The sequence below is a fragment of the Rousettus aegyptiacus genome, unplaced genomic scaffold (assembly GCF_014176215.1).
Source record: "Rousettus aegyptiacus isolate mRouAeg1 unplaced genomic scaffold, mRouAeg1.p scaffold_m13_p_10, whole genome shotgun sequence".
Taxonomy (NCBI): Eukaryota; Metazoa; Chordata; class Mammalia; order Chiroptera; family Pteropodidae; genus Rousettus; species Rousettus aegyptiacus.
Genome location: NW_023416285.1, coordinates 31,950,456 through 31,978,167, shown reverse-complemented (window position 1 = coordinate 31,978,167; position 27,712 = coordinate 31,950,456). Strand labels below are relative to the sequence as shown.

At 34.9% G+C, this 27,712-nt stretch overlaps 1 protein-coding gene across 1 annotated transcript; it reads left to right on the top strand.

Moving 5' to 3' along the window:
• On the top strand, positions 1-24,956 carry CUNH4orf17 (chromosome unknown C4orf17 homolog). Its single transcript, XM_016159038.2, has 8 exons — positions 1-127; positions 8,215-8,427; positions 10,689-10,753; positions 15,664-15,807; positions 20,403-20,484; positions 21,848-22,037; positions 23,077-23,120; positions 24,754-24,956. Exons 1-8 carry the CDS (start codon positions 1-3, stop codon positions 24,954-24,956), a joined length of 1,068 nt encoding a protein of 355 aa, XP_016014524.2.
• Positions 24,957-27,712: the final 2,756 nt, after the last annotated feature.

Below are 27,712 nucleotides of genomic sequence, written 5' to 3'. Positions count from 1 at the left end.
ATGAGCCTCAAATCCCCGATGACTGCCCCTCCGTTTGACACCAAAAGCAGCCATATTATGGCTAGAAATGGAAGTTGTTTTCTAGTCAGGCACACCCCTCATCCCAGAAGGGTCTGCCACATCAAAGGTAAGGTGACTTGGGGTTCTAGAACGTGTCTCTCTTCTCTACATGTGGGCAACTTGATGGTTCTGGTGGGTAAACACAGGGGTATTATTCAAAGTATTTAATCACTGCTGGGGCACATCTTTGACTACTGAGACCAGACATCAGCACTGGAGCTAGAGCTAGGCACCTTCTCTCCCAGGCGTTTGTGCTTGGATTACTTGATTGTTAGGAAAAGGGCCTGGAGAGGTGCCTAAGAGGCCACTCAGAGAACTCAGGGCAGCAAATGACCTAATGGTATGAAAGTATTTCAATATTTCAACAACCTGCACAGTAATGCTGACATCTACGTGCTAAATATTAGCCCTGGAGAAGCATATATTTTATCCGCCCTCCCTTTCTCTTTCCTTTCTTTCTTTTCTTTCTCTCCTTTCCTTTCACCCTCTCTTCCTCCCTCCTTTTCTTCCTAATTTCCTTTCTTCCTTCATCTCTTCCTCCTTCCATCTTCCCCTCTCTCCTTCCCTCCTTCCCTTTCTTTCATATTTTTAAATTTAGTTTCTGTAACAACATATATTCTCAGGGCTGTGTGTGTGTGTGTGTGTGTGTGTGTGTGTATGTTTGTTTGTTTTTGTGCCCTACCTCTGTGGTTTCTCTCTCCCAGATTTTACTTTTGCTGAGTCTGCAGTAAATGCTGGGGTCTTCAAAGCTCAGTCCTTGGCCATTTTCTCCCTTTAGTCTACTGGGACCCTAGTCACATTTACCCACTGACAAATCTCAACTACCCTCTACAGGGCAAATATTTTCAAATGTGTATCTTAAACTCAGACTCCTCTTTTAAAATTTAGACCTCTATATTCTACTGTCTACTTGACCTATATGTAAGGCACTGGATGCTTCATGGGCACCTTGAATTATGTTCTTTGAAACTGAGCTCTTAATCTTTCTTGAAACTAGTCTATCCTAACTAGTAAATAATATGATAAATTTGGTGCTTTTCTTGAACTCCTCCCTCTTCTTCCTTTCCCTTTCAGTACTTCACTTGATCTTTTCAATTTTTTTCTTCTATTTTGTAAATTAAGCTACTTCTCTCCATGGCCACTGTTACAGCTCCTTTCTAGGTCACTGTTATCTCTTGCTATGAGGACTACTTTTGCAGTTTGTAGTCTCCTAACTGCTCTACTTCCACCCTTACCCTCATCTAATCTATTTTCCATAGAACAACCAGAATGATCACATTAAAATGTAAACTTAACTGTTTAAATATCCTACCTAAAACCCTTCGGAGTCTTCCCATGAACTTGGGCTAACACTGTTTATGTTGACATAGGCTAAAATGTTCATTATGATATGGCCTCTGCCTCCTATGACTCATCTCATAACAGTACCCTCCCACACCCTCATTATATATATCCCACACTGGTCTTGTCTAAGTTCCTAGAACATGAAAATTCACTTATGGATTTTCACTCATACTGTTCCCTGTAGGCATAAAGCTCTTTCCCTCATTATTTGCTGTTCTTCATTTTTTGGGTGTTAGTATGAATATTACTTAAAAGAGACATTCCAGGCTCTACACCTTCAATCTGAATTAGATTTCTTTATGGAATATTCTCATAGTGCCCTATATTTTCTGTTAGAACATTTGTCTTAGATCAGGTTCTCTGGAAATAGAACTGGGATGGAGATTTGTGTGAAGCAAGTTTACTGGGGAGTGCTCTTGGGAACAACATGTAGAAGGCAAGGGGAGCAGGGTTAGGTAAAAGTTGAACCATGACGCAGATACAGTAAAGGACTCAGTTGGTCTCATAGGGATCAGTGGATGGCTCTGGAGAAGTGTCTCAACTGGAGCCAAAGGGGTCTGGCCTTTGTAACTCCCGTCAACCACTCATCGCTCAAGCTCCCGTTGTGCGTGGGAGCTCCCTTCGGCTGAGTGCAATTCCCAGAGAGGGACTCAGCATGAGCCATCAGTAGCTGACACACCTGGCAGGTATCAGATGACTGCTTTGGTCCTGAAGGCATAATCTAGGGAGGTGGTAGGTACATCACAGCATCCACTAAAGCAATTATTGTAGCTTATGACTGAATATTTTTTATTAGATTAGTATTAAGTATGTTCCACTAAACTGTGAGCTCCTTGGACATAGGAGATGTATTTGTTTTGCTCACTACTCATTTTGATTTCCCAAGGAGTGGCTGCCACATGGGAGGTGCTAAGTTCTTGTGGAAGGAAAGAATGGAGTTTAAATTGCATCCGGATAAAATTGTAGAGGCACTGACAGATTTTAAATAGGATTTACATTTTACCTCAGCCATCTAGTAGTTGTATGTCTTTGTGCAACTAATTTCATTTTAAAAAATCATTTTTATCTGTATTGTAGAAAGTGGAAGAGAAGCAGGCCTCACTGGCAGTTGTGGAATTGGTTAAAAGACTTGATTCAGTCATCCAAGCGAGAGGGGATGAGGGGGATGGGCCAGGACAGAGAGAAGAGCAGACTGAAATAAGGGGTAGAGCAAGAGGAAAGCCCAGATGAGCAGCACAGAGAGAACAAGCAGAGGGTTGTGAGATAAACAAGATTCAAGGAGAATGGCTGACTGAGTGATGATCAAAGACGAATTCTTAAAAGAGATGAGAAAAATGAAGGCCAACGGAAAACAAACAGATGTTACAATAAAGAAGCCATGAATGGCCTTTGAATCTATTGTCTTGGCAAAATCCAAGGACAGGGATTTTCAAAACCCACATGAGACAAACATTGCATTTTAGTTGGAACTTTTTTTTCCTATGAAGGCAAATACTACTAAGCTGAGCATATTATTTTTCTGACTTCAAATACTTGAAAGTACTTGATATATACCTCTCCTATATTTTATTTCACTTTTTCCCTTGAATTATAGCTATAATGCAGTATAAAACTGTTCACAGGCAAAGGCCTGACTTTGATGTCTTCAAATCCCCTACAGTACCTATCACAAAACCTCATTCATGGTAATATATGTTCACATAGAAATATGTTCAAATGAACAGAAAAGTTTCTTAGGAAATCTTTCAAGGATATACTGCTAATTCTAGAAAGCTTGGTAACTGAAATTGAAATGAAAGAGAATAGAAGCCAGCTGTTTTATTTTGGCTATTAATAGCTATGTTAAAAGTCAACATGTGCTTTAAACCTATACTCAGCACAAGGATGCTACAAATAGTTTCAATGGTTTTATCCCCAAAATCATTCTAATAATCCATTTTACCAACATTCAAATAGTCGGTCTGTGAGATCTAATGTTATTCTCATAGACAAATGCTTAAAATATAAATCATAATAAGTTTATGAAGTCTAAGAAGTGTCAGTTTAAAGTCTGCTATTTGTGACAGGCACACACACTTTGCTAAGGACATAGATCAGTTTCTGCTCACAATGTAATTGGAGGAGACAGGAATACAAGGAAGTAATTTAATATTTGTGTTATGTTGAATGATAGAAGGATGCTAAAAGTCTGTGTGTGGTACCGAGATAGAAAAACCACTAAGGGAGTATCAAGAATGCATTTCACAGAAATTTTGATTGAGAAATATCCATGATAAATATTAAGAATAAGCAGAACTTGGACATTTATTACATTTGTGGGATGGGAATGATGAAAAAGAGTAATAGTTCAGGAATTACTATTAGGTTTTTAGGTGATTGACTGGGTGGATAGGGCACCAGCCAATTAGTCATAAGCAGACACAGGAGGATGGGAGATAAGACGATAAGCTTCGTTTCAAACACGTTGTACTTGGTGTGCTGATAGAAAAAATTCAGGAGGAAATGGCCAAGTAGATAAATGGATATAAGGCCTTGGAGCCTAAGAATTGGATGGTGCTATAAAATAGGTTTGAAAGACAGAAACATGTAGATTAAAAAAAACAACAACAACAGAATTCTGTAATATACAAGGGATAGACAAACACAGAGAACTCAATGAGAGACAGATAAGAAATGGCAGAGATGCTTAGTTGCAACCAGAAAAACTTTGTCTTTGAAAATGGAGAGAAATAATTTTAAAGAAAGTGGTAACAGTATATGGAGTCATCCATAGAAAGATCAACACATATATAAGATAATATTTTCCACTTAAGTTACAAACTAGTGATCTCAACAAATTCCATTCCACAGATTAGGAAAACCCTGAAATTATAGACATGATTATATTAAAATCTTACATTTACTAAGCTTTCAAGTTTTCAAGCTATATTCCTAAGAGTCCTGGATATCCAGATAGGAGACAGAGACGGAGTAAAATGTGTTGAACAAAGGGCACAGTAGCCAAAGAAGTTTGAGTATCACTACTGTGTAGTAAAAAGCATATTTAGTCATGAGATTAAATGAGACTTCTTGTTTCGGAATTTTTGTTAAAGCCAAATTGTGAGATCATCCATGCATGGCTTGCTAAGAAGTGGAGAAAAACAAAAACAAAAACTGGCCCTGCCTTGGTAGCCATTGCCTACCTCTAGGCTCCTCTCTTACTTTCGAGAGGAGTAAAGGTTCATAGAAAGGAAATAGTGAGGATTTCTTTGAATAGAGTCATTAGGGCGCTGTGTACTTCCCCTCCATGCCAGTAAGTAGCAGCTGCCTTCACCTACACCTGCAAAGCTTTCCAGGCAACATTACATAGAGAATGAGGTGTCACTGAGATCTCACTGGCTAGTTAGATGCTAGTTAGATGCTCGCCTCTAGAGGCCCTACAACCTTTCTGCAGTGTAATATGGGGAGGCTATTCTTGGGGTGAGTTTGTCTTTCGTCTTTTATGCTATGGAGGAAATAGAGAATAGTCTGACTCTCTAAAATCTAAAGACAAGAACTAGCTAAAACTTCCCGTGTCAGTGGCACAAAGACTGGAATTGCTTTCCCACAGAAGACTGGGCAAGGGGTCTTGTTTCCCGGGAGCTAAAGTGGACACTCAAGAAGAAGCTGGCCTAGAATTGTCTTTAAAGGACCCAGCCCAAGAGGATTAACTGCTATAACAAAACAACTCCAGCCAAAAGAGGCTGTATGACATTTCTCTTGGGGTCAAGGGGAGAAGGAAGAGATGTTAGTAACTCTCTGGTAGGCACATTATTCATGACAGTGAACAGAGTCAGAGATCTCCTCAACCAGGTCTCTCCAAAGAACCCACAAAAGTATTTCATGATAAGAAAAGTGAGCATTTCTTTTCTGTCTCACAGATGCCTCAACACTAAATTAAAAACACTGTTAAGCAAATAAGACTTTGTGTCCCCTTTACCACTCTTCTATCCTTCTCATCAACTCTGGAAGAGCTAGAAGCAGTGAGTGGAGGAGGAAGGGTGAAAGGGCAAATGGGAGGGAAGACAGACCAGATGCCCCTCCTTCCTTATTGGTCTATAGAAGCTGGGTCAGCATTGGCCTGGGGTAGAGAATAGAAATGGAATACTAATACTTTTGTAGCACCTACTATGCTAATATTAAGTATATGGCATTCTTGATAGAAGGTTTTGTGCACAAAGATTACTTGCAATTATTTATTTTTAAGTTAATTTTTAAATTAAGAATGCCAATACTTTTTGTTTTAACTTTTAAAATTTAATTTATAAATTTTATTATTTGATGTATAAATCTAGTAAATTTTAACAATCACAGAAATCGTGATTGTTAAAATTTGGTCCCATTAAACTTAGTTAATAAATACCCTAAAAACTTTAAATGTCAATTACTCATTAAATATATTTAATTTCTTTTTAAATCTTTCATATCCTTAACAAGCAAATACTCACCAACCTGTAAACAACTCCTGTAAATTAAATAAATTAAACTTATAAATATAGATAAATATATTATTTAAAGCATTTCTTTATCATTACCAACTTAATATTTTTATACTTTTCTGTTTAAAATCAGAAATGTAAAATCATCTTCTTATATAGATTTTAAGCTATAATTCTAGAGCTAATTTGTTAGATAGTCTAATATGCCAAATTAGCTTAAATGTTATATATATTTAAAGACATATGTGCAATGGTTTTACTAAACTTAACTCATAAATAAGAATAGTATGTATTTTTCTTATTACCAATTCTATCTTTAATTTGAGATCTTCCCAATATTAAAGGACACTCATCAAGAAAAGAAACCAATTATACTGGACTAAAAACAAAATTAGAGTTACTTTTTATTAAACCAAAGTTGCATATCAAAGAATTAGTCAGGGATGTGAGATTTGAATCTTTACTTGGCACTCTCCTAAAAGATGAGCCCTTCTTTATAATCACTATGGCACAGAAACTTGATGCCTTATAGGAAGAGCTTGTATTTCTTGGGCCCATGATTCCACTACCTCATTCTCCTGTATATTCAAGGAAATTAACAAAACACCCACCAAGATTGTTGCTAACCTCCTTCACTGCTGGACTAACTTTAAATCATTTAATATTGTTCCATTTAACTCTGAAACCACGTAAATTCCATTCCATTTGATCTTTCACAGATTTTTATATAATTGTTCTCCTAAGTCTTGGATAGAAATAATTTGAATTTTTCTTACTTCTTATGTCCAGATATATAGATGATATAGATAGATATAGATATAGATGATATAGATAGAGATATAGAGATAGAGATGATACAGATCCATTTATATACTAAAAAGTGTGAATGAATAAAGAAAATAAAGCTGAATAAAAGTAAAGATGGAGGGAAAAAAAGCCCTTCAGCACACCCACACAGACACACACAACACACACACACACCTTTTACTAATTAAAGGAGGTAGCAGAGAAAATAGGGATTTTTCCATTTATTTGTCTCTGTGTTAATGTTTTATATAGTTCATTTGATAACAAATTTTTCATTAAACACCTGGGCAAATCACTACCCGGGTGTTTAAGATAAAATGATAAGATGTGGTACTGTCTTTAAAATTTTATTTTCATTTTTATTTGAAACCAATTACTATGAGTAAAGTTCAAAGTATTAGATTATATAAAAGCTTTATATTTGGCTATGTAAATTGGCTATGTTATTCATTCGTTTAACAATTATAGAGCACCTTCTTTGTGCCAAATGCTAGTCCAGATATGGGAATAGAGCAACAAATGAAACAGACAAATCCATGCTTTCATGAAGTTTATGTTCTAGGGCAGCTCAGCTCAGCAATGTGTACAGATATGACAGGAGACACATGCTATAGGAAAAATAAAAGAGCATAAGGGGACAGAGTGTGATGGTGTGTATTTCAGACAGGGTTGTCAGCAAAGACATTTGGATGTGATTTGAGCAGATAGATGAGAGGAGCATGGACCAGCGGTACAAGAGGTAAATTAGGAAGAATAGATAACTCTGAAAAACACTCTTGAGAAGCATCCCGTGCCACTTCTTATGAAACAAAGCAGTCATCTATTATATTACCACTTTTCATAATTCATTAACATAGAGCAATGCCCTGCCCATTTCCTAAGCCATCCAATTTGACATGACATATTATTGAAGTTAAAAGGACAACCTGTTCATAAATCAATATTTTAGCCAAAAGCAAATAGCTGTTATAGGGAAGGGAATGAACCCAGAAGGCTCTGACATGAGAAAGGAGATTCTTCTGTACTACATTTTCCCTTCCTTCCTTCCTTTCTTCCTTCTTTCCTTCCTTCTTTCCTCCCTCTCTCCCTCCCTCCCTTCTATTTCTAGCTACAAAAGCTTTTTACCTTTTGCCAGTACAAAAGAAGAGTACCTCTTTTAAAAGATCTTGCTACACTGAGACATCTTGAATGCTTTCAAAAATCTCAATCTGATATTCATGAAGAGGACCAACATAATCCCTCCTTCATAATCAAAACTTAGGAAATGAGAGGTCAGTTTGGGATAGAGGCAGGTCAACTCCACTTGACTCTCAGACCAAGATCAAAGGTGAGGGCCTAGTCTCAAGGCTAACAGATGGCAGAACATTTTAAGGAAGCATGTATTGCCAAATATAATTCGCTACTCTGACTTTGAAAGACTAGCAATTTGAAATCTGACATCTTATGTATATTTAACATCTGGTTGGGTGAGAAATTGCTGATCATTCAAAAAAAACCTACCCCAAACCTAATCTCATGTTTGGTCTTTTTATCCTCACTCCCCTAGGTTTGAATAACATTCCAATCTGTACTGTGAACGATGATGAGAACTCACTGGAAACATTGTGGGGTGTTGGCCAGTTCAACCACTTAGAGAAGGATGAAGTACCATTTGCCAAATGCAGTCAACCACCCACCACTGCACCCCTGGAGAGCACAGTCAGAGGAGTCTCACCAGCCTCAAACAGTGTCAAAGTGCCCCCACCACGGCCTCATTCTGGTGAGTCCCTGAGGCCTACTACAAACTATCAAGGGCGGGGGTTAGGGGATGGGGGAGGATCCATACAACTGTTAATACAGCTGTGGTTTTTTAAAAATAGTCATGAAATTTTCTCACTGTGAAATAGGTTATTCATTATAAAAAAATTTATCACTGATCTAATCTCAATTCAGTAGTTCAAAAATAAATATTATAATAATTAATTAATTAATTGTGTCCAAGACATATTTGGTGTGGTTCTAGTCTCCAGTCCCTACAAAAATAGCTAAGACATACCAAAAATGAATGTTTGGCCAACATTGATAGGGAAAATACTTCAAGTAGACAAAAAATGAGCCTGGGAAACGCTGTAGGGATCGAATTGCATGTTTACATATCCCCACTGGACAGTCAACTGTTAAGGTTAAGGTTCTGTGTTTTTGCTGTTCTTGGTATCTCTCCAGGTTCTAGCCTAATGCCTGGTCTTTGGTAAATAATTTATTTCATTTGTTAATGTTTTCTAAAGTAAAATAAAGAGGGATTAATAAAAAATACAGCATAATGGCTATAGTTATTATGTATTGTGTATTTGAAGATTGAGTGTAGATCTTAAAATTTCTCATCACAAGAAAAAAAATTGTAACTATGTGAAATTATGATGTTAACTAACTTTATTGTGATAATCATTTCACAATATATGCAATATCAAATCATGTCATACATCTTAAACCAATACAAAAAAAAGTTCAGTATGATGAAATGTAAAAATCAAGGTAAAAAAGAAAGAATTTTGGATGTTAGAAATTATATACAGTTCTCTTTCTCCTACCCTATACAATTCTATGATATTACTAAAAGTTTCAGAGCATATGAAAATTGTTTTGGTATAATATGGTAAAATATATATTGTTCAAAAGGTAACAATAAGAGGGATCATTAATAGAGTATTTACTATATGATCCCATTCTTAGGTCTTCTCACTTATTAATTCTTCACCTTTTAGAGAGTTCCTCTTCCTTCCTTTCCACTAGCAATGAAGAATCGATGACCACTTATTCCACTTTCCTTCTGGTGTCCCTTCTTATATTGTGAAATGTAGAAACTTAAAAATTACCTTTGCAAGAGTGCCTTGATGGGAATTAGTTGTTTGCATCTGGTAAACTTTATATCACAGATGTGGGGCTAAGGTCATCTTTTTGGTTGATGTCTGCTATCATGACTGGAGACATGAGGTGTTTGTTTGTTTGTTGCTACAACATCCCAGTGTTCAAATTCTGGATTTATAGGTGTCATAAAGCAAAATCAGCAGATATGGTGGCTTTCTGATTGCAGCCGCAATCCAGTACCTAATTTTTAGCTTCATGGATGTTATGACAGCAAATTGAAGTGGCAGTGACCTCCTGACTCCTCTTCCTCCTGATTGTGATAAAGGCTGTGCCCCACTTAGTGGGCCAGGTGCAAAGTGTTGTTCTTGAAATGATTTGTGAAGGATCAAGACCAGAGTTCACTGCTCCAGCCCTTCCGAAGATATTACAAAACAATAAATTCCCTGTATTTTTTACATTTTTGCTTAAAAAAGCTAGAGAAGAAGAAGACACTAACAATAGATTCATACCCATTAACTTTGTTCTCCCTACTCTAAGTAATAAATTCAATTATTGTGTATATACACGAAATCTTTTTATCTTTAAAAAAATTTGTTAACAATGGCTTCAGTAAAAAAGATAGCCTCATTTACACAGAATACACCTTTAAATTAATGCAAAAGAAAATTCAGCAAATGTGTAAGTGGTTTTAGGTAATTCAGAGAGATTTAGTTAGATGACTATATGAAATAGGGTTAAGAGACTGATGAAACAGGAAATAAAATAATGTAATAATAATGCAGCACACCACTTCACATTCTGTCTACAGGAAAGAGATCATACATATAAACTGTCTTTAATCAGAGAAAGTGAAAATTATATGGGTAGGAAATATTTCTGACACTGAAATATGTACTTTTAAAAATCAGTTTACCTAGATCAAGAAGCTCTTGCAGAATTTCTTTATATCATCTTCCCAGGCATAGAATTAGTTTTGTAATATAAATATGCTTTTATTATGTTATTATAGTATAATTCTACTTGCAGATTTTTCAATGTTTATAAACAGGTCCTCAGTCGTCCTTAATTAAAATTCAAGTGTACTTTCATCCATTTCAGCAACTGATGGTGTATATGGCAAGTGATAGAATTTTTTTTTGTTTCATCTGAATATATTTTTCCTCAATATCATTTCAGAGCCCTGTAGAAAAATCAAGGAGTGCTACAAAACTTCCAGTGAGAATCCCTTGGTAATTAAAAAGGTAAAAAAAAAAAAAATTTACACCTACCTAGTTAGTTTGACTTCTATCATTCCCTCTCCTTTTCTTCACAAACCTTTCTTCAAAACCAATATTTTTTACAGCTTTATTTAAATATAATTAACATAATATGATGTGCGCATATTTAAAGTATATGATTTGATGAGCTCTGACAAATGTATATCCACACCTGGGAATCTACCACTGAATTCAAGAGCATTAAACATATCCATCACTCTCAAAAGTTTTTTTATGACTCTGGCCCCACTATGGGCAAAAATTTATCTGCTGTCACTAAAGATCTGGCATGTAATTTTTAGGATTTTTATATAAATGAAATCATATGTTGTGTGGTTTTCTTTACTGGTTTATTTAACTCCACATAATTACTTTAAGATTCATCCATGTTGTTATATGCCTGGTTAGTTCATCCATTCTTATTGCTGAGGAGTATTCAATTGTGTGGGTACTCCACAATTTGTTTATCCATTTACTTGTTGATGAACATTTAGCCTGTTTCCAATTTTTGATAAAGGTAATATGAACATTTGTGTACAAATCGTTGTGTAAATATACATTTTCTTTTCTCTTGGGTAAATCCCTATGAGTGGAATGGCTGGGTTTTATAGTAGGTGTATGTTAAGTTTTAAGAAACTGCCAAAGTGTTTTTCAAAGAGGTTGTACCATTTTACATTCCTGCCAGCAGTGTGTAAGACTTTCATTTCTTCCACATTTTTAGTATGGTATTTTTATTTTCATCAATGGGTATGTAATGGAATCTCATTATAGTTTTAATTTGCATTTCCCTAATGGCTAATGAGGCTGACATGTTTTCATGTTAATTGCCATCTACATATCTTTTCATAGAAAGTGTGTGTTTAAATCTTGTCCCAATTTTTAAAATCGGGTAGTTTGTCTTCTTATTATAAAGTAAAAGTTCTTTTTATTTTCTAGGTATAAATATTTTGTCACATACACATTTTGCGAATATTTTCTTTTAGTCTGAGGCTTACTTTTTTTCTAACTGTATCTTTTGAAGAAGAAAAATTTATAATTTTGATGAAGCCCAAATTTTTAATTTTTCTATTTAATTTTTTTATTATAGTTTCAAATATATATCTATCTATTGTGCCTTATTGCAATGCCTAGAAGTTCTAGAGCAATGTTGAAGGGAATTGATGAGAGTATACATCCTTACCTCACCCAAATCATAGGCGGAAAGTATTCAGATTTTCACCACTAAGTATAATGTTAGTTTACTGTTTTCATAAATGCCCTTATCCAGCTAAGGAAGTCCCTTTCCATTCCTAGTGTTCTGAGAGTTTCTTTTTTAAATCAGAAATGAGGATTGGATTTTGCTAGATGCTTTTTCTGCATCTATTTGAGATGATTATATCATTTTTCTTTCTAAGCCTGTTTAAAAGGTAAATTATATTGATTAACTCTTAATGTTAAACTAAACATGCATTCCTGGGAAACACCCCACCTGGTAGTGATGTGTAATCCCTTCCATATGTTAAGTTGTTTAGCATTCTTATATCTACATTCATTAGGAATATTTTCAGTTTATTTGTAATGTCTTTTCTGATTTTGGCATCAGCATAATATTGGCTTTGTAGAATAAGTTGAGAATTCTTCTTTAATATTCTGGGAGATTTTATATAGAATTAGTATTACCTGTTTCTTAAAAGTTTAACAGAATTCTTCAGTGAATCCATTGAAGCTGGTGTTTGCTTTGAGTGAAGAGTTTTAACTATATATAAACTCAATTTCTTGTTTTCATAGATGTATGCTATGCAGTTTACCTATTCTTTAGTGAGTTTTGGTAGTTTATGTTCATTTCATCTAAGTTGTATTTACTGATACAAAGTCATTCATAAAATATCCTTTTAAGGATTTTATGATCTATAGAAATGTTCTCTCATCATTCCTGATATTCATAATTTGTGTCTTCTTTTTTCCTAATGTAACTAGCTAGAGATTTAAGAGTTTTATTGATCTTCTTAAAAAATCAGCTTTTCATTTCATTGATTATCTCCATTGTTTGTTTTGTTTCTATTTCATTAATTTTGGCTTGTATCTATAAAAAATGAAAGTTTTGGTCATCAATTTGAAACATTTTTCCTTTCTAATAAAAGCACATATTATTATAATTTTTTCTATAAACACTGTTATGGCTGCATTCCAAAAACTTTATGTTGAGTTTTCATGTTCATTCTGTTCGAAATACTTCCTAATTTTCTTTTTAATTTCTTCTTTGACCCATGAGCTACTTAAAATTTTGTTATTTAATTTACAAATATTTTAAAGATATTAAAGGTTTTAATATATCACATAAATGTGATTTTAAAGATATCCCATACATATGCTTGATTTCCAATTTAATTCCATTGCGGTCAGAGAATGTACCCTTTTTTAAAATCTTAAATCCCACAATCATTGTTGATTATAAAGGTAAACGCTAATCTTCATGATGGTTTATCAATAGGATTTCTGGTAGTAAGCACCAGCATCAGGGATTCTGAGATTTTTAAATTCACAGTGATGGGGATCAGGTAACAACAAGGTCTAGTCATATTGGATGAGAATGTCTTTGAGCTTTGGAGGTGAACTGGCAGGTTGCATAAATCTGGGCCATGTGACCACCACCCTTCACATGGACATAGATGTCTACACCAGCTAATCACTTCTGCCCAAAATATTTTGAAATTTTTTAAATTTATTAAGATTTGTTATATGGCCCAGAATATGGATGACCTTGACAAATTTTCTGTATGCCCATGAAAAAATAAATGTTCAGTCCAATGTTGTCTGGTGAATGTAATATAAGTATCAATTGGTTCAAGTTCATTGATACTGTCATTCGAGTCTTCTATAACGGTACTGATTTGCTCTCTATCTACCAATTATTGAGAGGGAAGTGTTGCAATTTCTGACTATAATTGTGGAGTTTTATATTTCTTTTTTTATGTCTATCATTTTTAATCATGTCACTTGAAGCTTTCTTATTAGCAGTATAACTTGTTAGGTTTATTATATCCTCTTGATGAAATGACGCTTCGATGACTATAAAATTATCTTCCACCCTGACAATATTCTTTGATTTGAAATTTATTTTGTTATAGAATTGTTTAGGTTTTGTATTTCTACTTGAATTGATTTTGGTTAATGTATTCTTTTTCCAAAAATTATTTATTTTGGATAAATATTCAAATTTATTGGCAATGTTATATATAATATCCTCATAGTCTTTTAAAATATCTCAGGATCTCTAAGATGTACCCTTTTATATATCAGTTTTGTTAATTTGTGTCTTTTTCTTGATCAGTTTCAAAAGACGTTTATCCACTTTATTAGTATATCAAAGAACTAATTTTTGCTTTTTTTACCCTCTATATTGCATATTTTTTATTTTGTTGATTTTTGTTATCTCTTTCCTTTCATACACTTTATTTAATTGTTCTTCTTGTAGGTTCTTTTATCTTTCTAACATATGTATATATTATAGCTATAAATTCCCCTCCGAGGATTGCTTTAGTTGCTTTCATAATTTTTGCTACATAACATTTTCATTAGTATTAAGTTAAAATTTTTTTAATTTGCATTATAATTTTTCTTGACTCATAGCTCAGTTGCTGGATATTGTATATTAAAAAGATATTTGTGGGAATCTGAAACCCTCGGTAAATAGATTTTCTGCCAGAAGAATTTGTGCTTGCTTCTATAGGAAACCAGAGGCCCTACCAGCTTAGATCAATTTAAACTGAGTTCAAACCTTGACCACAGGCTATATTTCTTCAAGGACTGCTACATTTCTAGGTTACCTTTGCCTTGAGAATATAGCTGTGGGTGGCTCTTATCTGGGTCCTTAACTTTGAGCCTAGTTTTTTAGGACTTTTAAGTTCAAAAGAGAGTTCTAATTTTCTAGGGTCAGACAGTGACTTCAGGGTAAAAATGGCTACTGTACTGGATACACCTCAGGCTCTTCACTTCCTCTTTACTTTTAACCTATTAATTCCTTATTATTCACTCCTTGACAGTGGGTTTTTAAAAATTTTTTAATCTGCCTTTTTAGGTGTATTCAGTGGGAGAGTTAAAGGAAAAAAATGTATATTACTATTCCTCAAAACTGGAAGTCTACATAATAAACTTTAACAAAAGAATGCATCCAAATAAAACATAGCTTTTATTATTCTATCAATTCCAATCATCACAGTCCCTGATTATTAACACACTCAGTCACTAGCTTCCGTGTTTCTTTATATACCACTCTCTTCTGAAGGTCAAAAAGCTTTTCTTGTAATAGGCACACAGATCTATAACTCTTCTTAGACTTAAAGGTACCACAACTTTTTTTGAAAAAATTGCAGTGTATTTATTTACCTCTCAGAACAAGAAAATAGACTTTCTATTTCCTTTTCCAACTAATCAAGGGAATTTAGTTTACCTCTCTAATTCTCCAGCTCTCAGCTGACATTTAGCAGAGCAAGGACGCAGCAGTTAACACCATATATAGTCTTTTATCAGACACAGCATAAAACCTCTTGGCTTTCTTTTTTGGTCATAAAAGAGATATCTTCCCAACTCAACAGAAATCTCATCTCATGTGTCATGAGTTGGCTGTTATATGAAACAGGAATATAAATAAAAATTACACATTAACATTTAAAATTTATTATCTCGATGTTCGACAAAAGTTTAAAATGTTTTCACAAAAAGTAATATATTACCATTTGTTCTATCTCTAAATGCAAATATTTTAAAATTAAATAATTAAGGGAGGAATAAAACTAACCTCTTTTTACTTTTATGTATGTCTCTCATTTAGATACAATATTTCTCATTCATTTACATTTTATATAAAATATAAGTGGATGCAAATGTATATTGATTATATTGTATCTTTGATTTAGGAAGAAATTAAGGCAAAAAATCCACCCTCACCACCAAAGGTATGCTCTACAGCTGGCTCTGATTCTTCAGAGGTGATGAGTATCAAGACTAAGGTCAAAGAGAACACCATATGCATACCAAACTACCTGGATCAGGAAATCAAAGTAAGAGACAGGTTTATTTAATCCATAACTTGGGAACAGCATGAACAAACAAAAATATTATATCACTTATCACCCTTAAAACTCTTTGGTCCCCCTTTGACAACTGAGTTGATTTAAAACTACTTAGCCTGAAATTCAAAGCCTGCTCTTATTTTCATTTGCAGTCCTACTTCTCCCTGGAATCTTGTCACTCTTAAAGAAACACAACCTTTGGTTTAGACATAATGAAAAGCTTGGCATTTGCCAAACAATCTTGGTCCTATTCCTCCCATGTCTTTCTTTATCATCTTCCTAATGCTTAAGAGGCACTATCCTCAGCTTCTAATCGTTAACTATATATTTCTTTCACATATTTTAATATGTGAAACATATTTAACATGTTGATTCTTCCAATCAACAGAGATTACTCCAATTCACATTCACCTCTCTCTCTTATCTATGGAAAACTGTTTCCTTAAAACTTTATCTGGAGTTATAAATTTAGTTGTATTAATAGTAATGAGCCATATCAGACTACTGGACAGTTCTCTCCAGCCACAGTTATTTCTGAAAATGACACACAATCAAGAATAAATCATTCAGCTGATATTTGTCATCTGCCATTCTTTGTTCTCTTTCTTTAGATCCTTTTGGTAATTTCCACCTTGCCTCTCTAAAAGACCCATTACAATAAATTAAGGGTCAGAATATTGTAATGATGACTCTGAAAGAAGTGTTAAATAACTATCTGTAGTAGCAATTGCAAATAACAGGGCATGTTGTAAAGGTTGTTATTGAATAATTCTAATAAGGAACTATTTTTAATGTAAAGGATAACTGTCATTGAGTATAACAATTTATGCTGATAATTAAAATTGGTAAGGAGTATATAAGCAAATGAGGACAAGTATGGAGAATATCTACAGACAGGACTTGTGTTTATACATGACTTCCTGATGATTCTGGCTAAAGACTTTATGTTACACAGAGTCTTCAGAATCACTATCACCTCTGGTGCCACCAATCTTTCTCTATCATTTGCTCACTCCTTCCCTTAAGGGTTTTTCTCTATGAAGAAGCCTCTTCTCTTTGATCCTTTCAGTAGTCATTTTCTTCTCATTAGGGTCTCAGTTTAAATATCACTTACTCAGTACTAAGTAGTACTTTCTCTGACCACCCAATCTGAAATAGTTACCCAGTCTCTCTCTATCTCATTACCCCCCCTTTTTTGCATAGCACATGCCATATCTGATATATTCATATTTATTATTTTTTTCAATATTGTCTCTGCCTCCCCACCCCACTTGCACTAAAATTTAAGTCTTTTAAGATCTTATACTTGTCTGTCTTGGTTATTGCTTTATCTTCAGAGGCTAGATAAGTGCTAGGCATCTAGTAATTATTAAATAAATAATTATTGAATGTTGAATACATAAATTAAAAAATAAGAGTTTTACCAAGATCAAAGTAAAACTATAGAAAATCATCTAATCACATAGGCCCTCTCAACTCAACCAAGCTGAATGTAGTTTTAGTAATGCTGTCTTGCTCCCTCGGGTACATCAGTAGACCAGCATGATTCTATAGAACTGGTCTTGTGGGGCATCTCTTAAAGAGCCCTCCTGTCAAAAACATCTTAACTCATTATAGATATTGACTTAACTGGACATCGGTTGATATAAAATCCACTCAAATGTAAATTTTTTGAAAGAGGGAATCTTGTATATCTTGTTCACGACTGATTCCTCAGCATTCATCACTTTGCTTGAAAAATATTAACTGAAACACAGAGCATGACATTTTACCAAATAATTGTTGACTAATTTGTTGAATAAATGAAAGCAGAGGGAGTAAAGTGAGAAAATAGGTCTTATTAAAATTTTTTGACATGTATAAATGAGTCCTGAAAATAGAGCTCATCTTAGTGATATTCTACCCTTCCATGCCTTCTACAAAAGAAAAAAAAAATTCTGAATTATCTTCAAATTTTCTACTATCTAGGCTGGTAATTCTGAATGGGTTGTAAAATCAAGAAAAGTTTGTGCGGGGGTATGTATGAAAAATTAAGGTTTCACAATTATTACTCTAAAGGAAAATAGAATTCTGTGTCTGTTATGATCTTGTTTTTAGCTCTTCTCCCAAATACCTTGTATTTATAGAAATAATAGTCTCATTATTATTGACACCAAAGTCTGCCAAACACATTCATTTGCTTTATAAATATTTAATGTAAAATAACAAAATACTATATTTTGGAGATATGGTTGGTTCCTTCATTCACAAAGCTTATGAGGGGGATTGTACAGGTATTAGATCAGATAGGAAGAGATTTTGGAGCTAAGAAATTCTTCGAGGAGAAAGAAACCTAAATAATGTTTAAGGTATAACTAGAAGATAAGGAGAAGCATAGAAAAGATCATTCCAAGCCAAAAGAACTTCTATCTAAAGATTAAGAGGTTAGGGCATAGTTTATTTAAGGAGCTAAAAGCAATTAATAATGGCTATTGCAGAGAGTTCAGGAAGAACATTGGAAGAGATGGGCCTGGAGACTAAGCAGAGATCTGATAATGAAGTACTTTATAAGCCATATTGAGGTATTCATATTTCATCTCAAAGGTTGTGGAAAGTCAACAAGGAATTTTAAGCAGTGTATTATACATAATTACTTTATAAGTACAAGAATTACATGGTCAGAGTTGTACTTTCAAAAAATTACTTGAGATACAATATGCGAAATTAATTGGGAGTAGGAAGCAAAATGCGGGCAAGGTACTCTGCTTCCAAAATGATAGATTAGGTTCAAAACTTAGCCTCCTACTGTAAACAGCTATATAACTGTGAAAAATTTATAAAGAAAGTGACTGTTTTCAGCCAGTTTTGGGCAACAAACTATACAAATATATGACTACTGAGAGAAGGAAAACTAATTGGGAAAGTTTCCACATTTCTGTCTAAGACACTTTCCTAATCATGGCACAGAAAACTGGAGCCCAAAAAAAGAGTAATAGTTTCGCTAAGTAGAGAAAACAGTTCAGATTTGGGGGATGCTGAGGTGGCTAGAATTTGCGAATTAAGATTTTAAAGAAGAGGAATCTGTGGAGACAATGAGATCCATGAATGGGTTCCATGAATCTTTAGTTCATAATAAGCTGAGACATGGCAGAAAGAAGCTAACGGGAGGTAGTACATTGCTTAGAGATGCTGTACTTCTGTTCTGCCAAAGTAAAGAGACCATGCTGAACACACCAGGAATTCAGTTGAGACCCTAAAAAGGTCACATCTTAAAAAAAGAGTAGGGTACTCCAGCCCCACAGTAGGAGATACCATAGACCTACACTTTCAAATCCTAAAATCAAGTTTCAACAGATGAAACTCACCTGCCAACATATTCACTACCTTCTAGAACAAAACTCAATGAAGAAAAAGCAGGAGGCTTCTGAGGAGAACATATTCTACTTCCTCCAACTGCAAGGATAATTATATTCTCTCAAAGTTGATCAATGGGTGGTCTATGAATTATAAGAAGCTGAGAGTAATGTGTAATCACCATATTGATGAAAATACCATTAGAGGCAGAGTGGCCTAGAGAATACCATAGAGTGACAGTAGCTCAAGGAAGAATTGATGATGGTTTTGACTGGATCGAGGATGTGCCAATAAAGAAAAATAGAGAGATTCGAAAAATATTTAGAAAGAAAAATTTATCAAACTTATTGTTTGGTGATATGTTTTAGAAAGGGAAGGGAGTTGTGCGGGATGAATCCCAGGGTCTGGCTTGGACATACATTCAATGGATGCTTGTGCTGTCCACTGAGACAGGGGAACCAGAAGGAACAGCAAGTTTGGTACAGGAAGAGAAAAATGGGGTTTTAGCTTTAGAATTTGAGGTTCAAAGTAACTATAGTGTATCTAAGTGGATATATCTGCTAGGTAGATTGGATATACAGGATTGAAGTTCAAGAGACAGGAATGAATTTTAGATATGTCTAAAGTCCAATAACAGACACAGTTTAGGGTCAAACTGGAAACATCATTACCTGTGCTTAAGACTTTGTACTTTAATGCTTATTATAGTCCATTTTTATTAGAATTAATTACTTCACATATGTATCTCCTCTATTAGCTCTAAATACAAATTGTCAGAGAAGGATTCTGACTGAAGAAAGGGAACTATATTCCTATTTTATTGGACAATCACTGTGTTCAGGTAACTAAGGAACAGTGATGAATCCAGCTAGGTCCACCCACTATAGAGAGGAGCAGTACAGATGGGGGCAGTACTGTGACTAAAAGATCCCCATTAGAACCTCGCGGTACAAAGGGAAAGGATCAATTTCCCAAGAGAAGAAAAAAATAATGGCTCCTCCAGATGCTGTTTGTACTGAACAGACGAAACAAGGGAAATACCACATTGCCTAACCTAAACTATAATTATTTGTACTAGAGATATTTTTTAAAGATTCCACTGGCTCCCAAGCTAAAATTCCAATTGATTTAATTGAGCATTGTGTACAGAGTGACATTTGAGAAGATGAGATTGTGGAGAAAATAAAGGGAAATTTATAAGTCTTGTATGATTTATTTGCTCACTGTGTAATTCCAATATTCTCTATCAGATTTTGGCAAAGCTCTGTAACATTTTGCGTACTGATTCTCTGGCAGAAGTTCTACAGTGGCTGCTTCATGCAAGCTCAAAAGGTAAGATTAAAATAACCATTTGCGAACACTGAGCTAATTTATTGTCAGAAACTAGGAATGTGCCAATATCTGAAGAAATTAGAATTTACCTTGTATTAACAAAGATATATTTCAATGTTATTTCCCTAGTGTTTCAATGTCAGAGTCTTTGTTGTCCTGTATATCCAACTACATGCAAGCTGACTCAATGACCCAAAATTTGGTATACCCCATATCAAACTTCTCTGGATGATGTGAAACATTCGTGTCCAGGGCTGGTTTGTGCTTCTTCTAAGTCCACACACCCAGGGCTCCCCAGAGCATATCCTCCAGCCTACTGTGAACCCTGAACACAGAGCCTGCTTCTTCCTTCAGTATGAAAGGCAGTAGCACGGCCTTCCAAGTTCCAGATTCTAACAGATTTGCCAATTCCCCCAGCAAAACCATCAACTCAGCCATCTCTCAGCCTTCTTTAGACCCTTTCTGGCCTGTTCCATGAACACGCATGCCAATCTTACATAAAACAACCACAAACAGCACAGAGCAACTATGGTCAAACTTAACTGGTCATCAAACCGACTGAGACAAAATTTCTTAGATGGGCGGAACCTGAGAATTTACAATTCTAATAAGTTCCCAGGTGATGCTAATAATACTAGTCTGTAGACCACCCCTTGAGAATCATTGCACTAGTCAACGTTAGGAAATACCAATGTGTTAGTGACAGTCTAATGTTTTTAAATGAGAGCATTTTGGAAATAGCGCCTAACCCTAGGAATTCAACATTACTTGGCAGGCAATTGAGAAGTATTTGAGGGTAAGGAGTCTTTAGTTATTCTCTATTTTTTTCCTTGTTAAGAATGTAACTTTTAAAAAATCACGCAGGTAATAAGTTAAGTGCTTATTGTTGGGAGAAAAATAGATGAATCCAAAAAAAAAAAGAACAATAATCAATAAAATTATCACAGACATGATTTCAGTGAATTCCTTTGTGTATATCTTTCTAGATATGTTTGTAGCTATTTATTATTTAACTGTCACTGTATTTTAATGAATATTTATTGTTTTGTATAGGTATCCTTTTTTTTTTTTCCGTTTGGCAATGGCCTTTTGTACTCAGTATTTGAAAACTATTCCACTGCCATTCTGGGACAAGTACCCCAGTGAGTTAACTATCCTGGACACTCTACAGTATTACAGGTGGACAGAAACTGCATTGTTGAGAACTGACTTTTCTACAGAAACTTTGACTCACACATAGGTCCCTACCCGCAAAACAGCCTTTCACACTAGAGTACTGAATAAAACAACAAATTCAGTGTTTCTAGCCAACATGATAATTACAACCTTCCTGCATTCCCCCCACCCGCTCTTTTTAAATCAGAAAAAGAGTGGGTCTCAGCTTTAATTCACGCTGAGCTGGCTGAGATAAACTTGTTGACTCGTCTCCGAAGAAACATCTCAGCAGAACCAGCAGCAGCGGCTGGGAAGCCACCCAGGGCTAAACCGCCCCCAAATTCACCTATAAAATCAAAAGTGCTGACCAGATCTGGGGAAGGATATCAACTGACCAGGTAATTAGACATAATGGCCACCTAGAGGGTATGTGGTACATAAAGACCGAATTCTCTTTTCATTATCTTTCAAAACACTAAACCTGCTGAAGTTTTAAGTCTCCTCTTTGTTCACTAAATGACAACAACGTGTATTTGTTTTCTTCCATTTTCATAAATGTAATGAGAATCGTTCTAAATCCTATAGTTCAGAGCTTTTCACAGGTGCTATGCCTTCCTCACCCAACAGCCTTTCTTTTTAAGGCCAAAGCAAGCGTAGCCAACTAGAAATCTAAGAAGATGTCATTTTTTTTTTAGTTTACCTAAAAATAAAAGCTATAAAGAAAACCAAAATTGTATCATTATATATTTTGATAAATGCATATCATACAGGTATCATTTTTCTGTGCATAGAATAATGCGAGATTAAAATAAATTGCTTCACTTAATTATCTTTGACATACTCTTGCCAGAGAGAAAAATAACTATTAAGGGAATTTGAAATTGTTTCAGTAGAAATTATTCCTTCACCTAATAATTTAAATGATAGGATAAAATATACATTTATGTATAAACCCTGGTGAAAGAATGTGGTAAGATATTATTTAAGCTGGGAAAGAAAATTTTGTGCTTTAAAATTGTTGAGTAAAGCTTAAATTCAAGGAAAATAAATATTCAAAACACGTAATTATGTCATTTAAAGAAAACATTAAAACAGAGGAGGATTTTGTAGTATTGCAATTTGTCTCTACCTTAAATTAGAAACCATAAAATTAGAAACTGGGAGATAGTTAAGGTGAGTCTCTCTACCTTAGTGTGAAATATATGATATAATATTTAGCTATTTACTCAGTCATAGAATTTTTTTATCAGAAACTACATTTATTTGGGGGTGGGGGGAGGTGGAGGAACTACACTTAATATTGTATGCTTTGAAAAACAAAGAATTGGAATAGCACATTTAAGATACATATATATTTAGCATATGTGATGATAGTGCAATTAGAAAATACTTGTTTGTATTTGTGAATTTCATTTTCTCTTTCTCCAATTGATATAGAATGTCAAGTCCAGGATCTGAAGGAAATAAGGAAGTACCAAAAGGTTAAGTACAGTTTGTGATAATTACTGAGTTGGTATAAGAAAACCAGTAAGTGTCTAATTAGTTAGGGACACAGATATTAAGCATCTATGGTTTTAAAAGCAATAAAATACAACAGCAATTTCCAGCTATTCCAAGGAATAGCATCTGCTGAATTTCTAACAGAGATAAATTTGACATAAATTTAACTTTGTTTTGAAAGATAAAGTGCCTCATTGGGTATAGAATCTTTAAGAAATAAGATAGCCGGACACAAGGAATCATAGGTTTAGTCATGCCAGTCCAGTGACAGAAGCTCTGCACTGATTTAACAAAAAGACAATGGCCTTAGAGTTTTGGTTCTTTACAGTTTAACTATCATTAAGCTAAATGATTTTCACTAGAAACAAGGTCAACCAGAGGAAACAGTAAAATAGCAATAAGCCACAAGCAATTACCCCATGAGTCAGCTGACGTACAATAGAAAGGAACAGTTTTGTGTTCCCATCAAAATTTTAGCCCCAGCCTACAATTTAGACCAAGAAGAATCAAGAATCAGAGGGAGAAAAGTTTTAATCATTTATTCAATTTAAAAAATTTAAAGTTAATTTTAATAAATAAATAAGTAAAATTGTGTCTTCAGTACAAAAAAATAAATAAATAAAGAATCACAGAAAGTTCTCCATTTGTCCAGAATAGCCCAACTGAAACATACTTGTGTGACTGGTAACCCCTAGGTTTGAAATAAGCACAGCAACAATGATTATAGAGCAATGGCTATGACATATGTCTACTAACTCAAACAAAAAAGTCTGTCTTGTTATTTCTACAAGTTCTCTTATACCAGGAAAGGTATGGTAATCAATTAGAGTTTTCTGAGGTCACTCCAGACCTCAGGAGATGCCACTGGGTTAACCAACCCAAAAGATGCCCTATCTGCTAACGGGCAATAATAACCGCAATTTAGAAATTTAAAAACACCCCTTTACTCTTACGGTCCAAGGATGATCTATGCTATCTGACTTTTCCTACCACATTCTTCACCCCAGAACTATCAAATCTTGACAGTGATGGTTTCTATTGCTCAATTTTATCTTACTTGATGGTCCCAAATGTATTTACCCTGTCTAGATATTTAGAAAACATTTTATATAAAAATCCATAAATCAAAGCCCTTTGTCTCCAGTGTTGATATCCAGCATCTCCCCAAATCCTTATTCCTCCTTGAAGGTGACCTCGAGAAGGCCTTATGAATACAATTAATTTGTTGTAACCTGCTTGTCTATTTTTTGTCTATCAGGACCACAGATCCTTCTCCTTACTCTCTGGTCCTAATTGTGCCTTTCACCTTTACCCATCACCAGCTCCAATACATTCCTATCAAAATAATATTTGATTCTAAGATTAAAGAATGTATCTGCATGTTATAGAACAAATAACTCATTAGAGATGAGTAGGTGGTAAGAAAGAAAGATGAGAATAGATTATTTTATAAATTTTGGTGTATTAGATTCACCTAAATTTCATGTAGTTTTTTGGTGTATTTTGGTGTATTAGATTCACCTAAATTTCATGTAGTTTTTTGCTACTAAAGCATGGCAGATATTATGTTTAATGTCTCAATTATGGTCTTATTTAGATTTTTTTCTATTTCAGAGGCTGAGCACAAGCCTCCATTATTTATAAGAAGAAATAAGATGACAATACCTGTTGCAGAATATTTCAGCCAACCACAGTCTCCTTCCAGGCCTAAAACTCAGGAGAGCATATCAACAAAACCAATGTCAGCAAGAAGTATACAACAAGGATACAATCTCTCTCCCCAAAGAACATTTTCTTCTCTAACGTACCAAAGGTAGAAGTTCTAGACTAGGCTAATTCTTTCATAAACACAAGCTTCACTTAGTTACAAAATCAAATTATTTTTTTTAAATTTGGTATCAAGGAATCAATAGCTTCTCTATCTGGTGGCACATGTAAATCTCAAAGCACCTGCATATAATGCTACCAAATAAATGTTAATAGATACAATATGTCTACTTGTAGTTAATTTTAATTCCATGTATAAAAAATATTTATATACATTTCCAATCTTGCACTATTAGTATAAATACATAAGTATAGGGCCTTGACACTAGAAAAATCATCCACAATCAGAATTAAGCAGTTATAATTCAACACCAGGCCAAAACTCTAATAGAGGGAAAAAAGTTGTAACAGCTGAGCTTATATTTATAATCTGTTTCAATGTTGTGGGGCTATTATGGGAAAATGCTCACCTCCCTCAAAAAAAGAAAAGATATAAAAATTATCCCTAACTTATGAGCTGGAAAGAAGCTAATTTCCACTCATTACTAATTGGGAATATTAACAAATTTCCTAACACTGGACATTTTTGTATTTTAAAATAAACGATTCTTTGACCATGGCTGCTATTCTTTCAGTGTACTGTTGGATTCTGTCTACTAATTAGCCAATCTTTCATTTAGAATTCTTGGTCAATATTCAAAAGAGACATTACAAATTGTGTGTAGCTGCATGTGTGCATACATTCATGCCTATGTGCAATCTTAATAATAAAATTTATATCCTACAACTAAAGATATACAGCAGAAGCCATATCAAGACTGGGAGTAGTGAAAGAGACATGTAATGGGTTGGTCCCCATACCCTGAGCATGATATAGCCTTCCAAATATTTATATCTTTCTTCAATGCCTTATAGTTTACTGAGGACAAGTCTTTTATCTCTTTGGTTAAAATTCTTCCTAGGTACTTTTTTTTTTTTTTTTTTGGATGCAATGTAAATGAGATGGTTTTCTTAATTTCTCTTTCTGATAGTTCATTATTGGTATATAAAAATGCAACTGATTTCTGAATATTAATTTTATATCCTCCTACTTTACTGAATTCTTAGTTGTAATAGGTTTTTGTTGGACTCTTTAGGGTTCTCTCTATATGTAGTATCATGTCATCTGCAAATAATGATAGTTTTACTTCTTCCTTTCCAATTCAGACATCTTTCTCTTTTTTCTTGTCTGATCGCTATGGCTAGAACTTCCAATGCTATGTTGAATAAAAGTAGTGAAATTGGTAAAGTAGTTCTAGTCAAGATAGCAGAGTAGGTAAACACCATTCTTGCTTCCTCTCATGACCACATCAAAATTACATCTAAACTACAGAACAACAATCATTGAGAATTGCCTGAAGTCTAGCTGAAAGAAGCCCCATGACTAAGGACATACAGAAGAAGCTACATTGAGACTGGCAGGAGGGGCAAAGGCATGGAACAAAGCTAGTACCACACCCACATGCAGCAGTTAAAAATTAGGAGGGATATCTTGGCTGTGGAGGTCCTCCCTAGGAGCAAGAAATCCCAGCTCCACACCAAGATTCCCAGCCCAGGGTTGCAGTTCCAGGAAGACAAGTCCCCACAACTTCTGACTGTGAAAAGCAGCAGAGATTATGGCCGAGTCAGACAGAGGGTGGCTGAAGATCCAGGTATTCCTCTTAAAGGGTCCCATCTGTGAACTCACTAGTGATGGACTCACTGGCTCTTAGCTCCAGTGCTGGGCAGCAGCTCAGGCACCAGAGACATACAGGGAGTAACTGAGTTGTCTGGCTTCAGAGTAAGGGATGGAGGGACAGCTTTCTTCCAGATAGAGATGCTGGCAGAAGCCATTGTTCCTTTGTTGATCCCTTCTCCTTCCTTGTATCCAGACACAGGTGGTAGCCATATCTGAGTCTCCATCAACCTGGCCAGCACCGACAGCCAGTCCTCACAATCAGTCAGCCTGTGAGTCAATCCCATTCATGTGCAAACAGCAACCAAGGCTCAATTACAATAGGAAGGCAAACACAACCCACACAAGGGACACAACTGGAGCACCTACCTCAAGTGACCAAGGGCACTGCACTGCTCGGGCCCCAGAGGACACCTACTATGTAAGGCCACTCCACTAAGACCAGGAGACAGATCAGCTCTACCTAATACATAGAAACGAACACAGGAAGACAGTCAAAATAGGGAGACAGACATGTCCCAAATGAAAGAACCAAACAGAGGTCCTGTAAAAGAACTAAACAAAATGGAGATAAGCAATCTACCAGATGTAGAGTTCGAAACACTGTTTTTAAGATTGTTCAATGAGCTCAGTGAAAGTTTCAACAAAGAGATAGGAAGCATTAAAATGGAGATAGAAAATATAAAAATAGAACCAGTTAGAAATGAAGAATATGATAACTGAAATGAAGAATACATTAGAGAGAATCAACAGTAGATTAGATGAAACAGAAGTTCGAATCAGCGATTTAGAAGATAAGGTAGAAGAAAACACCCAGTCAGAACAGCAACGAGAAAGGAGAATTCCAAAAAATAAGGCTAGTTTAAGGGGCCCCTGAGACAACATCAAGTGTATCAACATTCTGATCATAGGATTACCAGATGAAAATGAGAGAGAGCAAGGAATTGAATACCTATTTCAAGAAATAATGATTGAAAACTTCCCTAACCTGGCAAAGAAAAAAGGTATACAAGCTTAGAAAGTGTAAAGTGTCCCAAACAAGATGAACCCAAAGAGACCAACACCGAGGCACATTGTCATAAAAATGTTAAG

What these genes read in the sequence shown, in the direction of transcription:
- CUNH4orf17 (XM_016159038.2), top strand. Translation starts at nt 1, where the DNA reads ATGAGCCTCAAATCCCCGATGACTGCCCCTCCGTTTGACACCAAAAGC. An exon ending in GAAGGATATCAACTGACCAG is followed by an intron (nt 22,038 to 23,076) that starts GTAATTAGACAT and finishes CAATTGATATAG; the next exon opens with AATGTCAAGTCCAGGATCTG. An exon ending in AAATAAGGAAGTACCAAAAG is followed by an intron (nt 23,121 to 24,753) that starts GTTAAGTACAGT and finishes TTTCTATTTCAG; the next exon opens with AGGCTGAGCACAAGCCTCCA.